The sequence below is a fragment of the Dipodomys spectabilis genome, unplaced genomic scaffold, assembly GCF_019054845.1.
Source record: "Dipodomys spectabilis isolate Male_0828 unplaced genomic scaffold, ASM1905484v1 ptg000045l, whole genome shotgun sequence".
In the NCBI taxonomy this organism is placed as follows: Eukaryota; Metazoa; Chordata; class Mammalia; order Rodentia; family Heteromyidae; genus Dipodomys; species Dipodomys spectabilis.
Genome location: NW_024870722.1, coordinates 847,764 through 865,345, shown reverse-complemented (window position 1 = coordinate 865,345; position 17,582 = coordinate 847,764). Strand labels below are relative to the sequence as shown.

At 38.3% G+C, this 17,582-nt stretch overlaps 1 protein-coding gene across 1 annotated transcript in view; it reads right to left on the bottom strand.

Moving 5' to 3' along the window:
• Positions 1 to 17,582, bottom strand: part of Tmem170b (transmembrane protein 170B) — a 30,811-nt gene that overhangs the window by 2,530 nt on the left and 10,699 nt on the right. The window contains exon 2 of the mRNA XM_042678519.1: positions 6,879 to 7,049. Coding sequence (XP_042534453.1) covers positions 6,879 to 7,049 — 171 coding nt within the window. The remainder of the gene's footprint in view (positions 1 to 6,878; positions 7,050 to 17,582) is intronic.

Here is a 17,582-nt window from a genome sequence, read left to right as displayed (position 1 = left end):
GCAAAATGTAGGGCTGGAGGCATGGCTCAAGTGGTAGAGCAACAGCTAAGCAAGCTAGCCAAGTGAACAAGCTTGAGGTCCTGAGTTCAAACCCTAGTACTTAAAAGAAAAAAGTCACTTCATTGTGTTTTTTCTAGTATTACTCAGTAAGATATAAATGTGAACAAAGCAAATGCCAATCTATACCAAGTGTCATAAACATGCTGTGAGATATAAGGAAATTAAGATAGTGCTACTTATTATGTATCTTGCTAGGAGCTTGACAAATATGATACCATTTGAAATCAGACCCACCCTTAGATATACCCACCTCATTGAAAAAGTTCAATTACTAGCCTATTGAAATAGATCAAGTAAAAGGCTGGGAAATCATTAGAGATTTGTCTGGCTATAAATCCCAGGTCATAGTATCATTTCATGTTTATACTAAGTGAAAAAAGAATAAGGATTTCATAAGATTATCAAGCCAACAATAATCACCTTAACAACAAATAAAACTCCTCTTGTCAGCATTTACTTAAGTAAGAAAACCATTTACACAACTGGTTATATACTGAAATTTCAAAACAAGATGGCATCCTTTATGCTTTTAAAGAACTTTTTTCCCAGTTAAACTCTGTTAAAATAAACCTGAGAAATGGTACTTTTGTTTTTCCTTGGCTTTACATAACATTGCCATCACTGCATTCAATTTGAGAAAAAAACAAATTTGCCTCTGACACTAAGCATTTTATTGTGACCCAAGTAAAGGAAAATAAAAGCAATTTTAGCCAGTTACTGGTAGCTCACACCTGTAATCCCAGATAGTCAGGAGGCTGAGATCTGAGGACTGCAGTTAAAAGCCAGACCAGGCAAGAAAGTCTGTGAGACTTTTATTTCCCATTAGAGCTCTACCTAGCTCAAGTGATACAGCCCTAGCCTTAAACAAAAACAAAAAACAAACAAAAGAAACAACAATAGCAACAATTAAGGGACAGCTTCCAGGCCCTGAGTTCAAGCCCTAGCACCAGCACACACACAAAATCATGTCAGGCTGGGATATAACAAACCACTTGTTGGCTCAAATTCCCCATGTGTACATAAGGCTAGGAGCCTCGGTTTTAAACTTAGACTATATGGACAAAATCCAAGTTTTACCACTTAGCAAGTTGTTATACTGAGCCATCATTTTATCTCTAGATATGATTTTCTTTTGGGGGGGGGGGCTTGAACTCTGGGCCTGGGCTCTGTCCCTCAGCTCTTCAGCTCAAGGCGAGCGCTCTACCACTTGCTCTGGGCCTGGGCTCTGTCCCTCAGCTCTTCAGCTTAAGGCAAGCGCTCTACCACTTGAGCTACAGCGCCACTTCTGGTTTCCTGGTGGTTTACTGGAGATAGGAGTCTCATAGTCTTTCCTGCCCGGGCTGGCTTTGAACTGCGATCCTCAGATCTCAGCCTCCTGAGTAGCTATGATTCCAGGCATGAGCCACCAGCACCCGGGCTTGGATATGATTTTTTTTTTTTTTGTCAGTATTGAACTGAACTCTGGGCCTGGGCGCTGTCCCTCAGCTCTTCAGCTCAAGGCTAGAGATCTACCACTTGAGCCATAGCACCACTTCCAGGTTTTTCTGCTTATGTGGTGCTGAGGATTCAAACCCAGGGCCTCAGACATGCAAGGCAAGCACTCTACCACTGAGCCACCTTCCCCAGCCACCTCTAGGTATGATTAAGAGATGACACTTTAAAGCACTGAAAACAGAAGCTAGTCTTAGCATGTCTGATTTCATAAATTTTGCCTAATTGTCCTAGTGGTAATCAGTGGCTCACTATTCAACAAATGATATTGGACAAATTATTATATAGAAGAAATAAATGTAGGTTCCTACTTTACACCATTCCCCAAAATAAATTTCAGATTAATAAATGCTAAAAATAAAACAACAAATGTAAACTTAAAAATGTATGTTTAAGGTGGGTCCTGGTAGCTTACACCTGTAATCCTAGCTACTCAGGAGGCAGAGGTTTGAGGATTGAGGTTCAAAGCCAGCCCAGGTAGGAAAGTCCAGGAGATTCTTATTTCCTGTTAATCACTAGGAAACCGAAGTAGAGCTGTGGCTCGGCTCCACGAGGCAGAGAGCTAGCCTTGATGGAAAGAGCTCAAGGACAATGCCCAGGCTCTGACTTCAAGCCCGTAAGTATATTTAAGATCCTATGAAAACAGCTGTTAAGATCATAAAAAAGCAGAAACTATAAGCCCTGGACATCAACAGTTATATTCACCTGATTTATATTTCACTATTTCCACATTCTCAAGTATTTACTTTTTTTTTCTTTTATCAATCTGGTGGGTAAGTGTTACACTGGTAACAAACATGATCAAGCTTTACTTCAAGTACTATTAGGCATTAAGGTTCCTACTTCTTTGAGATGCTTTACAAACCTATTTTTCTACTGTCTTGTCTTTTTCCTAATTGACTCAGAAATTTTAGCAATATAGTTTGGGTATTAATCTTTCTGAATTCATATGTTAATAAGTATCTTTCTCCAATGTGCATTTCAGTTCTCACATTCTCTAAGACATGCTTTGCTCAACCGTTGTCAGTGAAAGGGTTACTTATGGTCTTTACTTTCGTGAGGTGGGCTAACCTGATGCATTGAACAAAGCAGACAGAATCAGGCAGTGAACTTGAAATAAACAAAACATGTCTAGACCATCACCATAAACAATGGCAACATGAACAATTGGAAGCCAGAAAAAAATCCAAAAGTACTAAGACTAGTGGCATGACTATAAAGTAGAGAAAGCGATGCTGCTGAGCTGCTGGGGGGTGATGAGAGCGGGTGAGGAGTACTCATTGGGTAAGAAGTGTCACAGCCAGCCCCACACAGCACCTGCAGGGAAGTCAGCACGGGCCAGTCATATGACTTTTCCTAACGACACTGAATAATAAAGGCAAGGGCAGAATCCATTTGGATATTGTGTCATTTTGTTTCTGAAGTTAGATCAGAACTGCACAAACCATAATCCATAGGCCAAATCTGGCCTACCTCTCGCTTTTGCACAGCATGCAAGGTAGGAATGGCTCTTACATCTTTAAAACAGTTGAAAGCTCATCTAAAGACAAATATTATGAGAATTACATATGAAATCCCAAATTTAGTGTCCATTTGTAATGCTTTATTAGAGTATAACTACGCTCCTATCTCATAGTGAACAATCTTCTGCATTTCAGGGATGTTTACAAGGTACACAAGCCTATACTTTCTTGTTCTGGGGTACTTTTAACTTGTCCAGTAACAGGCTTACCCCAGCCTCAGCAAATAAGTTGTGTACAGCTCTTGCTCTATTAATAACAGAAGGAAGGAAGGAAGGAAGGAAGGAAGGAAGGAAGGAAGGAAGGAAGGAAGGAAGGAAGGAAGGAAGGAAGGAAGGAAGGGGAAGAAAGGAAGGGAGGAAAGGAGGGAGAGAGGGAGGGAGAGAGGGAGGGAGGGAGGGAGGGAGGGAGGAAGGGAGGGAGGGAAGGAGGAAGGGAGGGAGGGAAAGGAAAGGAGGGAGGGGTATAGCTACCTGTCCCTTGGAAAGCTGATGGAACTGACCTGTAAACCCTATTTATTCCTGAAGGTTTGGGAAAAAGGGTCTTTTAACACTTCAGCTGTTTAAAAATAACTATTGTTCTATTTATATTTTCCATTTCTCCTTATATAAATTTAGGTGTTTTAAATTTAGTAGCATATAGTTATAAAATTCTAAGTCTTACAATTATTTTTTAATTACTGAAAATTAGTTATTTCTTTAGATCAGATTACAGTGACCTTTTTTCTTAGTTTACCATTAGTCTATTCATCTCATCTTTCCAAAGAATCAGGTTTTTGTTAATGTTTTATAAGCAGGACTCACAGAACTTCACACCAGTAAGACTAAACAATGTTATCAAAAAGGATACCACACACAACAGCTGTAAGATAAAACATGCCCCAAAATTCATTTAATCAAAAATATATACTATTAAAAAAAATTCAGCCTGGCACTGGTGGCTCACACTGTAACCCTACCTTCTCAAGAAGCTGAGATCTGAGGATTGTGGTTTGAAGTAAGCCCAGGCAGAAAAATCCCTGTGAGACACTTACCTCCAATTAACCACTCAAAAACTGGAAGTGGCGGGGCTGGGAAGGTGGCCCAGTGGTAGAGCGCTTGCCTTGCATGCCTGAGGCCCTGGGTTCGATTCCCCAGCACCACATAAGCAAAAAGAAAAAAGCTGGAAGTGGCGCTGTGGCTCAAGTGGTAGAGCGCTAGCTTGAGCTGAAGAGCTGAGAGACAGCGCCCAGGCCCAGAGTTCAGGCCCCATGACCGGACCCCCCCCAAAAAAAAAACAAAAAAAACTCGAAGTGGTGCTGTGGCTCAAGTGGTAGAAAGCTAGTCTGAGCACAAAGAGGCTCAGGGACAGTGCCCAGGCCCTGAGTTCAAGCACCACAACCAACATTTTTTTTTTAATTTAAAGAAATAAACATTTTAAACTCTAATAAAAGACAAAGAAGATTATTATCTCAGTAACATGTTCCTGGGTGGCATAATGTAATATGACAATGCTTCCCTAATGAACATATACATCCAATTAAGATCTAATAAAAACCATATTCATACTTTTTGAAGAAATCTAAGAAATACGTTGTAAAATTTACATGAAAAAATAAAGTTCCATGAGTAGTAAGAGTAATTGTGAGAAAGAGTTACAAGGGGGGTGGAGGGGGTGGGATGGGAAGGGATGGGAAGGGGAAACAAAGGAAGAGGCTACAATGCTTGATAAGAAATGTACTCCTTATCTTGCCCATGTAATTGTAACCCCTCTGTACAGTATTTTCACAATAATAAAAAAAAGAGTTACAAGTAAGCAGAAGGACCTGCCTATAACAGATATTATGATATATAACAAAACCAGAGGACCTGCTGAGAACAGATAAAAAGACCAACAAATCAGCAGATCTCAGAGACAGATTCCTGTACCTTGAGACTACAATACACAAAACCTGGCACTGCAAACAGATGAGGAAATGAAGGAGTTTTTAGTTGCTGGTGCAGGAAAAAGTGACTTATGATAAGGGAGAGGAAACCTACCTAAAATCCTATCTCACACCACAAACAAGGCAAATACCTGGGGAGGCCTCAGCAGACCAGGAGGGCAAATTATAATATAAATGCCAGAAGCTTGTTTTCATTGGGACAAATAGACTCCATTCATCCCATATGTCTGTTCGGCTTTTGTACTACAATAGCAGCATTAAGTTACTGTGACATAGACCACTGGCCTGCAAAATCTAAAATGTCTTCCATCTGGCTCTTTGACAAAGCATATGCTTACTCCTGCTTTAGATGCACCAAAGACCTTAATATAAAAGTTAGGAAAAAAAAAGTCAGAACAATAAAACTAACAGAATACATGTACCAGAATATACTTTGATGTAGGCAAGACAGAACTTGAATAAATTTTATCAAAAGGTAAAAGGAAATCTGTAAGCTAATTGCATGAAAATTAAGCATTTCTACTTTATAAATGATACCATGAAGATAACTGATAAAAGACAAAGCAAAGGTATTTGCAAAGTCCACAACCAACAAAAGCCCATTATGTCTAACATATGAGAAACCCATGAAATTATATAGAAGAGTATCCAAAGGAAAGCACAGATTTTGAAGCATACAAGAGATGCTGAACCTCATAGAGAAATTAAAACCAACAAAGAGATGTCACTTCATACCATTAGACTAAAATTAAACAGCTAAAACTAAGATGAAAGAAACCCATTTTACACCAATTCTGGCATTTACTATTAATATAAACCAAAAAGAAAAAGAAATTACCTTTTAGAAAAAAAATCTAAGAAATAACAGTGGGCCAACCAAACATGAACTTAAACCTTTAAAGGTGTGAGTGAAAATAAATATTTTCTGTTTATAGAGAAAAGTTCAGCAGCACATAGTAGAAACTTGGAGACTGTAAGAGTACACTTGAAAGTGGGTAATTGCTAGGAATCCAGAGATTTCCATCATATAATTTGAATAAAAGAAGAAATTCAGACTGGGTATTAGAGGCTCATGCCTGTTATCTTAGTTGTAGTTCAAAGCCAGCCCAGGCAGAAAAGCCCATGAGACCCTTATCCCCAATTAACCACCAGAAGTAGCACTGTGGCTCAACGTGGTAGAGAGCTGGCCTTGAGCAGAAAAAGCTCAGGGACAGCACCCAGGCCCTGAGTTCAAACCCCGTGACCAACAAAAAAAAAAGAGAGAGAGAAAGAAAGAAAGGAGGAAATCAATTGCATTTTGTAGCCATAAGCATTTTAAAATGGAAACCACTGTTATCATATTTTCTGCCTATCTTTTTTCTTTTACTAGAAGTACCTTTGAAACAGACTGTTAAGAAATGTTACTACCAGGGCTGGGAAGGTGGCTCAGTGGTAGAGTGCTTGCCTTGCATGCATGAGGCCCTGGGTTCAATTCCTCAGTACCACATAAGCAGAAAAAGCTGGAAGTGGTGCTATGGCTCAAGTGGTAGAGCACTAGCCTTGAGCTAAAGAGCTGAGGGACAGCACCTAGGCCCAGAGTTCAAGCCCATGACCGACCGGAAAAAAAAAAAGAAATGTTACCACCAACATGCTTATGCCCCTTGCCAATTTTTACAAATATTTCTATTTCCTCAGAAACCTTGCATTACGAGTCTTCACATGCTGAAGTAAAACTATCTGTTCAATGAGTAAAGAAACTCACCTTCACTTTTGAGGGGCAATGAATAGATCACTAGAAAATATTTTTATGAAAGATTACACAAATGTTGAATTAACAACAAGAATGGTTACCGAAATGGTCAATGCACATAAAATTATGTCCTTACAGAACAAAGTCCACTTACTAGTGATCATTGCTCCAGTTACAGAAGCCAGAAATCCGATGCTGACTGCAACGACAGAGATCACTCTCCCCTGCCTATGCCTCTGCAGCATCACAAACATCAGGACGCCCGCAGCACCGTGGACAAACAGAGAGGAGAAGAGAGCCCAGAGGAAAATCCAGTACCACATCTCTGAAAGGAAAGGCAAAGTGTCATCAGTCTTCTGAAACCCACCTTATAAAATTCAGTCAACAATTGCTCAGTAAGATAATGTGCCTGACATATAGTAGTGCTAAATAAATCACTCATCACCCATGGTTGATGGGGAAAGAATTCCCTCCACGACTGCAGAAGGCTAAGGCCTTACTTTAACTTCTTCTAGCTTGACCCCATTATCTAGTTGCAAACCTCTTAGATTAAATTCAGTTTCTTTTGCTTCATATTTTTCTATTTTTACACTAAATAGCATTGCTATGTTTTTTTAAACTATTTCTTAATCCCAATCATTCCAAACATCATTCTATAATTTTACCTTTTATAACTTAGCCCTCAACTTTATATACTAAATACTAAATATTAAACCAGAGGTTTTTTTAACTTCTTTGTCTCTAGTCTTCCTAATACTTCTAGCTAGAACTTTCTGAACTCCGTTATTCTATTATTTTTTCTTTAACATGTCCTCAATCAGCTGTTTATTGACCTCTCAATTAATAAACAGTAAATGAGTATACCTTTGTCTTTCCAGCATTCAAGCCCTTTCAGTACACCTCTCAATTAATCCACAGATTTCCCACAGATATCGATGCCATGTTATTGCACAGACTCCATTGCTGACCATAGCTACTAGGCACAATATGCCAGCAGTTGATCACAGTGTGCCAATCATTTCTTTCCACTGAATTCTGTATTGGGAGCAACTAAGTCTCCTTTGTCTTTGGGTATCTGAAGCTGAATCCTTTTCCTTATCACACTATGAAAGCCACAATAGAGGAAAATAGAAAATAGAAAAACCAATGACAAAAGACAACTAAGTCACTTATTCAAGTGATTTCAAGCCCTGTTACATTGCTATATACGAAACACCCCAGTTTGTCTGCAATAAGATTCATTTTTATTTAAACTAATCAGGTAAAGCTTGTTACTTATAATTGAGAGAGCTGAGCCCAAAATATCTAGCTGTGATCTTAAGGATCGTCCTTGATATGTATATATTCTATATATAAGACAAAGAATCTCACCTGCTATTTGAATTAAGTATTTACTCACCATCATGTGAAAAAAAATCAATAGTCATTAAAGAGCACAAAAACAAATTTAAAACCTCTTATCCAAACATGTTGGCAGAAAATTAAAATAGTGCAGACATTATAAAAACTTAAAAACAACCATATAATCCATCTGGATGTATGTATACCAAAAGGATTAAGAGTAGAGTTACCACCAAGAGATATTGGTGTAACATGATCATAATGATGAGTCGAAGCTAGCCATGAGTGATGGGGAAATGCAAAGGGTATTAAAATAAAGGGCAAGATTACCAGGTCTCTGAGAAAATATTGCAATTAAAGGTAACCTCAGCCCTGTATACTATACATACCTGAGAACAGGAATTTCTCACTGGAATCTCATTAAATACTCAAACCTCAAAGGCTAAAGCTGCAACTCTTACCCTAGGGACAAACCACTTTCAATCTTTAAGAGGCATTTAACACTGTTTTGCTGCCACAAATTAAAAGTGGGAGAAAAGAAAAGCCTGGCATCTCTGTGTCTGTTTTGTGTTGTTGGTATTTTAGGCCATTTTGTCCCTAATCACTTTGTAATCACCTTGAAGCCAGGAAAGACAGATGATTCTGAACATCTCTGACAAAGAACCAAAAGTACCCCAAATTTAGTAGAAAGGCAGGCAGGTAGGGAACTGTGGCCTACAAAACTTGCAAAAGACAGAATAAGCTGGCAAAAACCACAACTTGTTGCCTAACAACAGAATAGGGACAGGGGATACAAGAATGAGGAAGTAAGAAGGACAGAAGAATGAGGAAATGGGATGCTGCACTGAACCTTTGGCACCACGACCTTATGCCAATCAGAAGGCCAAGGACTCCGTTTCTCCCTGCTTAACCTTAGGCCAAGCTATGAGGACAAGGACACAAAGCAGCTGAGATGTCTTCCCATGGCATGTCTATGCCATGTGCTCTCTTTCTCTGCCATATTTCTTTTCTAATAAACTTTCCTATCACTTTTACTATGTTCATATCTTGCCTGAATTCTTCTTCTGCAAATGCAAGGACCACAGTCAACTTAACTGCCCTAAATTTCTGCTAACATTTGGTGTACTGCTCGAGAAGTTAGGGATTAAATCGTTTTTTGTTTTTGTGTGTGTGTGTGTTTTCCTATGTCAACTGTTTTTTATTGTATATATTTTTATTGTAAAAATACTATACAGAGGGGTTACAGTTACATCAGTAAGGTAATGAGTACATTTCCTATCGAGCATTGTTATTTCCTCCTTTGTTTTTTCCCTACCATCCATTCCCTCCTCCTCCCCAACTACTCCTTCTCCCTGCCCCAAGTTATTAAGTTTGTTTTCAACATAGTGTCTTGTATATCTCATTGTTACAATGGGTCAACCTATATCCTTATTTCACCATTTTGTTATTTCCCTTCCCCTTCCCAAATTAGAAATACACACACACACACACACACACACACACACACAGACACACACACACACACACACACACACACACAAGATTCAGGTCACCGGAATACAATACAATGAAAACAGGGGTTATACCATGGGGGAAGAACATACAAAAACACAAACAAATCACATGGTACATTTTAAGTACATTAAAAACAACAGCAAGAAAGATAAAACCACTAAGCTACCAGAACAACTATGTTTATCACAGCATAGCTAAGATATAGAACCAACCCAGATGCCCTCAGTAGATGAATGGATCAAGAAAATGTGGTATGCCTCCATCAGAAAGAATGACACTGGCAAAAGCTATGTACATACGACCATATAAGATGATGCTAAGTGAAATGAACCCCAAGATAGAGACACAAGTGGTTTTATCTTTCTTGCTGTTGTCAACTGTGTTAATCATTGGGTTTTTTTGTTTTTTTTTTTAATTTAATTTTATTTTATTTGAGAACATACTGTACAGAGGGGTTACAATTACATGGGCAGGATAATGCATACATTTCTTACCAAGCATTGCAGCCTCCTCCTTTGTTTACCCTTCACTTCCCTTCCCAGCCTCCCCCCTCCCCCCCACCAAATCCTTCCCCCCTCCCCCCCACACCGACATTGTAAAGCTGGTTTTGACATGACATTTTGTACTTCTCATTGTTGCAACAGGTCCACCTGAATCCTTAAACGAAATCGTTTTTATGTTGTTGTTGTGTATGTGTGTGTGTGTTTTCTTTTTTTGTCGGTCGTGAACTCTGGACCTGAGTGCTGTCCCTCAACTCTTCAGCTCAAGGCAAGTGCTCTACCACTTGAGCTACAGCACTACTCCCAATTATTGGAGATAAGAGTCTCAAAGACTCTCCTGCCTGGGCTGGCTGTGAACTGCAATCCTCAGATCTCAGACTCCTGAGTAGCTTGGATTACAAGCATGAGGCACCAGCACTTGGCTTAAATAGATCTTTTTCTGACTTGGACTCACTGAAAGGTAACATAAGGAACAGTAGAGCCTCATAGATAGATCATCTCTAAATGAGGACAGTTACCTAGAATGCTCACACTGCACCCTGGAGCAGGAAGAATCACCTCATATGAACCAGACTGCTACCTTCATTGATAGCAGTGGTAACTTCTCTGGAACCCAGGAAAACCAGCACCGAAATAAAGTCCAGCCAGACTGTAACCAGCTGTAACCAGGACTCAAACTATACAAGCCTTTGCCCCTGCCCCTCATTTTTCCTGTATTTAAACCTAATGGTCATAACTAGACTTTGAAGATGGCTAAAGCCAATCTGAAATATCATCTTCCTATATCAACATGCCCTGTGAAAATCTTTCTTTGTCATATTTCTTTTCTAATAAGATCAATATATTCTTCTAGAATTCAACAATTTTCCTTGGATCCCAAGCCCATTTAGAAAAGCTTAACAAATCTAATCCCTGCATCCCCACCCCCAAAAGGCCTTTTCTTTGTTATCCTTCTAATATAATCCAAAGGAATAATTTCTGGACGATATCTAAGCTTATGAATGAGGGAACAGAAAATAAGAAATAGTATCGTTTGTCTTCTAAATACATAATTTACCTCAACAAAAAATATAACTGACAATAATGAATATGAATTCTAAGTTTAATACTTTATGAAGACTCACTAGGATCTTTATAAAAAATATTTTAACTTACAATAGGTATCAATAGGACCATACACCTAAAATCAAACCTCAGAGTATTCTCTGATGACCTGCCCAGTTGCTCATCAAGCAAACGCTCTTAAACAAACTGACCCAAAATCAAGTTGAATTTCATGTTTCTCTTATTTAAAAAAATATACTACTTATCATGAACAAAAACTGAAGTCTGTTGAGAGTTTTAAAGTTAGGCTGCGAGTTACTTCTATTATTCTGAATTATAGGATAGATGAGTACAACTGAGTGGTAATCTCCTTCAGATGCCTCAGCCACTGCCAGTAAGAAAGAATGCCTTGAGGACGTATGTACCAGGGTATTTACATGGATCCTATGATTGGCTTAGATGAAAAGAAGTTCAGGATCCCAAGGGTAGAGCAAGAACAGGTGACCACGGCCTCACCGAAAAAGAAAGCTACTAAGAGGACAGAAGGGATATCAGAGCCTTTTCTTCATCTGTTGGACCTACTCAATAATTCATCTCTGAGATATATTTGTCCCGATTTGCACTCTAAATGTTAAAAAGTCATATTAGTTAACAGAAAATTGTTAAAATACATGAAAAAGTTTTTTAAAATATTATTTCCAAATTGACTGTACCACAAAAATCTGGACAAATACATATAACATATCACTCTTTTCACAGTCTTGCTCTTTGCTTTACTATGTGTTCCAGTAGGACTTGATGTTTTAAGTGGGCATACCAAGGGCATAGAACAGGTTGAGAGTACCCTGAATGTACTGGAAACCAGAGAGATACTGACTGCTATTATGTTATGCATGAACTTAAGTCAATGATACAAGTAGACAAAACTATGCATTACAAAACCCCAGCAAACCCTCTGTACAGCATCTTTACAATAAAATAATTAAAAAAAAAAAAACAGCAAAGACTAATCAGAATGATCCACAACAATTTCAAAGCCCATATTTTTCTAAGCATAGCCAGATTGGTACTTGATTTTGTGGACAAAACATGACTCAATAATTTACAAGTAATGACTTGGAACACCAAACCATATTGAATGCAGCTCCAAGTAATGCCTGCTTACTTGAGAGACAAGAAATTGGAGTCAGTCATGGCTCACGCCTGTAATCCTAGCTATTGAGGAGGCTGAGATCTGAGGACTGTGGTTCAGAACCAGCCGGGGCAGGAAAGTCTGTGAAACTCTTATCTCCAATGAACCACCAGAAAACCGAAGTGGCACTGTGGCTCAAGTGGTAGAGAACTAGCCTTGAGCTGAAGAGCTGAGGGACAGCGCCCAGGCCCAGAGTTCAAGCCCCAAGACCAATGGAAAAATAAGTAAATAAAAGAAGAAGAAATTGGAGTCAATGGGAGAATTGGGAAAATTTGACTCAAGTTATAGCACACCTAGTACAAGTTTCCTGAATATAGACAACAATAAAAGGAGGCCAGAAGATGGCATTGCTACCAGTCACAAAATATAAAGCAATTTAAAAAATAGCACAAAAACAGACACTCTGAAGCACAATCACCATAAGACACTAAAATGGAAGATGCCTTCTTCCTGGGCATAAAGTCCTCTGGGTCATTTTACCCATGCAAAGTTGTTTATAGTCTTCATCTTTAACTAATTTTGCCAGGATTAGTACAGTGTATTTTTTTTACCTTTTGGTAAGATATAAATCAGCAGAGTTATAATTTATTCTAGTCTACAAACAATAGTAGAAATAGTACTGCTGTTAATCTGCAATTCTCATCAGCAATAGTTATGACACCACTCACAAACTATCTTTTGTGTTTTTTGTTCTTAATCTCTGAACAAATACACTGATGAGAATGAATTTCACAACTACCTTCTATGCTTTTGTTCTTAATATCTAAATAAATATACTGATGAGAAATGAACTTAGATGATAAGAAAAATACTGAATAAAAAGTAGCCCAAGAGTAGTAGGCATGGAATGTTCCTAATTTATAGGAATAGAAGACTTAACAATGGTTATCTGATAGATGAAACTATTTTACATATCCTTTACTATGTATAACAACCATTCTACAATACTTATCCCAATTTCCACTGCAAATATGTTATTTTTTAACAATTCAGCAAAGAAGAACAAAAGATGTTTTATTAGGCCAATGGCTACAACTGAGATTACAACTGAGACAATCTCTGAAGTTTTTAAAACCTAAACCACTATTTTTTTAATCAAATCTCTTACACAGTCTTAGCTTACAGTATAGATGAAAATCACTGTTCTGGGCTAAAGTTACATATGAGTTGTGTATTTAAATGTCCCAATCTCATAAACACCAAATCTATCATTAGACAAACATAAATATATTTCTAATCTTTAAAAATAGTTAAAAGTGTTAACTAACTTGGTTGTCTAACCTTCTAATAATGTCAATTGTTAGCTGATACTGAAAATTCTATTTATGTTATGCCTCAAGATAAAAATACCACACCTATAAGGCTACAATTATATAGCTATTAATGATTTTCTACCATTTTGTAGAAATAGTTCATATTATACTTTTAAATAATTTGTGTTCAAATTAAGTGATCTCTACTTGACCTCAGGCTTTTTCATCCCAGCAAGTCCAAGGGATAGAACGTGCTCCCATTATGTTTCTAAGAGCAGAGAACTCTGAAACTGGGGACATGGCCCACATAATTTACTATGCTCTCTGGGAAGTAATTTGTTTATAATATGAAAACTTCTCCAGTCTAAGACTAAGTAAGTCTGACCCAGGAACCATATCCAGCTATCTCTGAACAGTCTGTGAACTAAGAATGACTTTAACACTTAGAAATGTCAAACTATCAAAAGAGCAATATGTCATAATGCATAAAGATTATACAAAATTTAAATTTCAGAATCAAAAAAACTTCACTGGCATATAGACATGCTTGTTCATGTTGTCTGTGACTACTTTTATGCTACAGTGGCAGAGTTCAGTTGTTGTGACAGGGCCCATATGGCTCACAAAGTCAAGAATTTTAACTGTAATTGCTGTTTAATTTTTTAGTGCTAGTAACTGAACCCAGAACATCATATATACTAAGCAGGCATTGGACATTAGAATTTTTAAATACTTCCCAGGTGATTTTCACATACAGCCAAGATAAGAAACCTCTGTTGCAAGACATAATGCTCAAATCATGCAACTGTGTATGACTGCAAAATCTCTGGCTTGGCCAGAGATTTGGCCAAAGAAATATGGTGTAAATTACCAGTGTGCTGGGCTAGGAAGATGGCTCAGTGGTACAGCGCTTGCCTTGCATGCCTGAGGCTCTGGGTTCGATTCCTCAGTACCACATAAGCAAAAAGAAAAAAGCCGGAAATGGCGCTGTGGCTCAAGTGGTAGAGCGCTAGCCTTGAGCTGAAGAGCTGAGGGCAGTGACCAGGCCCAGAGTTCAGGCCCACGACCAGACCCAAAAATAAAAAAAATAAATTACCAGTGTGCTAGAGACAAATAACTATAGGAAAGGTGTTCTGGGCCCTAAAAAAAGGTGGATATTATTGTAAGGGTGGAACCCAACTAAAGATTTTAAATAAGAAAGCCATACAATCAAATTTGCCTTTTAGAAATACTACTGAAAGAGCTATAGTAAAGTGAGACTTGAAGGGATGAGAGAGAGTCCTAGGAGCAATGAAGGCCTAAAATTAGGCATGACCTTAGGTGGAAGTAAATCTAAGCAACATCTAGGAAAACTGCTTCTACAGCCTGAATGACAGGGGTAAAGGAGAAATGACATCAGGCCTCACAGAGTTCTGGCTAGGACATCTGGATGATCTACTATAACATACTATTTATAAGCACAGAAAAGGAAGTTTGGTCCAACATTATCCAAATATTAGTGAGAAGCAAGTAATAAGGAAATTAAAAACAAGAAATTGTCAAGAATAAAAATGTGGATACATTTACCAGCAAATTCCTTGCATTCCTATATATATATATATATATATATATATATATATATGCATGTATGTATCTATGCTATTTCCCATGTTTTAAAACTGAGTTAATCTCAAATTTCTAGTGTCTGCAATTTTTATCCTTAGCACATCATGACTCGAGAAGTATATGACAACAAATTCCAGAGAAAAATACCACTCTTGCTCAGGAGCTGCAGAAGGCACCACAAATAGGTAAGGGGAAATTAACTCTGCTTTTTATAACTGTTCAAAGGTCAACAGTGGGCTAGCATGTCAGCCTTGTAAGCGACACAAGTGGGACACAAGCAATGTGCACACTTGCTCGTTAGCTCTTTGCCACTGGTCTCTCTTGGGTAGTGGAAAGAGCCACCTGGCAATGCAGGCTGAGGGGAGGGCACCATAGACTGCTAGAGGAAACACAGGACACCTTGCCTGTTCCTAGGAATCTTTCTTGTATGCAAAATGAACTCCTTCAGCCATTGGAGAGGACAGAAAATCCCTTTAGAGGACAAGAACACATCTCCACTTTAGAGAAAGGAAAAACAAAAATCTCTATGCATAGTGAAGCACAAAATTAACTAAAGCCTGAGATTTTGTTCCAGATGTCAAGTACTGCCAAGGGGAGGACAGGAAACTCAAGAGCAATCACAGACACAGGAGGGAATATGGCCAGTATAGTTCAGAAAGGCAGGAATGCTGAGGAAGCTTACTCCCAAAGACCCCAACAAACATCTCACACCTAAGACTAAAACAGAACCAGGACAACTCCCACCAAAAGCATAGCACTACGTAACAAAAAACAATGATCCAACAGTGAGACAGGTGGGCAGAAATGACTAAAAGTGACAGTGGAGCACCAACACTGAGACTGCTTCCATCAGAAGCACAAGACAACAACCATGACCTCCAGAGACTTTGAATTATACTGCACACTGAAAGTAAGCATAATAAAAGCAAAACTCAAAACTAAATCAAGTCTTCACACTACTGGTCTAACAAAAGCAGCCCATTTCCAAAAATAAATGTTATGTACCTCAGCCTCTACAATTCTACACGCTATGTTCTATGCACTGTGTTCAACAACAAAAAATGAGACACACTCAGGAGATAAGGCATATAAGAGGATCTAACTCAAATAAACCCAATATATAGAGTCGATAGATAGGGACTGTAAAATAACTGTTACACACATGTTAAAGGTTCTAGTGGAAAGTGGGGGACACATAACAAATGGGGAATTTTGGCAGAGATATGGAAACTACCAAAATCACCAAAATCAAAAAGAAATCTTAGAAAATTAAAGAAATGAACTAGGCAGGGATGCCCAAGGCTATAAAGCTACCAACATATGAGGCAATGATCAGAGGACTTTGGTTCAAGACCACATGCAATAAGAAGTTCTCAAGATTGCACCTCTCTCAATGGCTGAGTGCAGTTGCATGCACCTCTTATGCCATGCCTGGCACAGTGGTACAAACTTGTCACCTCTAGGGACACTCAAGTAAGAGAACTGCAGCCCAGGCTAGCCTGGGCATTAAAGTAAGACCCTACCTCAAAAAGTCTACCAAGTCAAAATGGGGCTGGAGGCATGGCTCAAATTAAAGAGTACCTACCCTGCGACCACAAGACTCTGAGCTCAATATCCAATACCAGAAAAATTTTTTAAAGTATCAGACATGAAGAATTTCATTAACAGTTTCAAATACATTTGAGACAGTTAACTGAAGTATCTATACTTAAAGATACACTATAAAGAAATGAATAAAACTGAAACAGAACATGAGAGCTTGGGAACTATTTGACGTTTTAAATAGTTTTAACAAGTATGTAATTGGAATCCCAGAAGAAAGAGAGAAGGTGGTAGGCAAGATATTTGAAGAGATGGTAACTGAAAATTTTCCAGAAATGAAAAACATTGAGCCACAAATCTAAGATGCTCAGAGAATCCAGAGCAAGACCAATAGCCCCTCTCTAAAACAAAAACTTAAAACCAGTAATAGATGAAAACTGGACACCCACATTAGCATACAACTAGCTACATCACAGTGAAATGAGTAAAAAACAAAGATGAAAACACTCAAGGCAATAGGAGAAGACAACACCCTGTACAGAGAAATAAAGATTAAGACTGGAAAGTTTCTCTTCAGAAGGAGTCCAATCAAAACATCTTTAACCATATTGGAAAAGGAAGTGACTATAAAAAAGAAATCTATACACAGTACAAATACCTTTGAAAACTGAAGGCAAAAGCAACTTCTGTTTCTCCAGAAAGAAAAAAAACTGGCAGAATCAACTGCCAGCATACCTATGCTACAAAGCACATTAAAGGAAACTCTATGTAGAAGCCTGACTGTACGTAGAGCCTCACTCTACATAAAGAAGTGAGAAACACAGAAAGCTAACTGAAGGCAACTATTTCCTTTTAAAAACAAAACA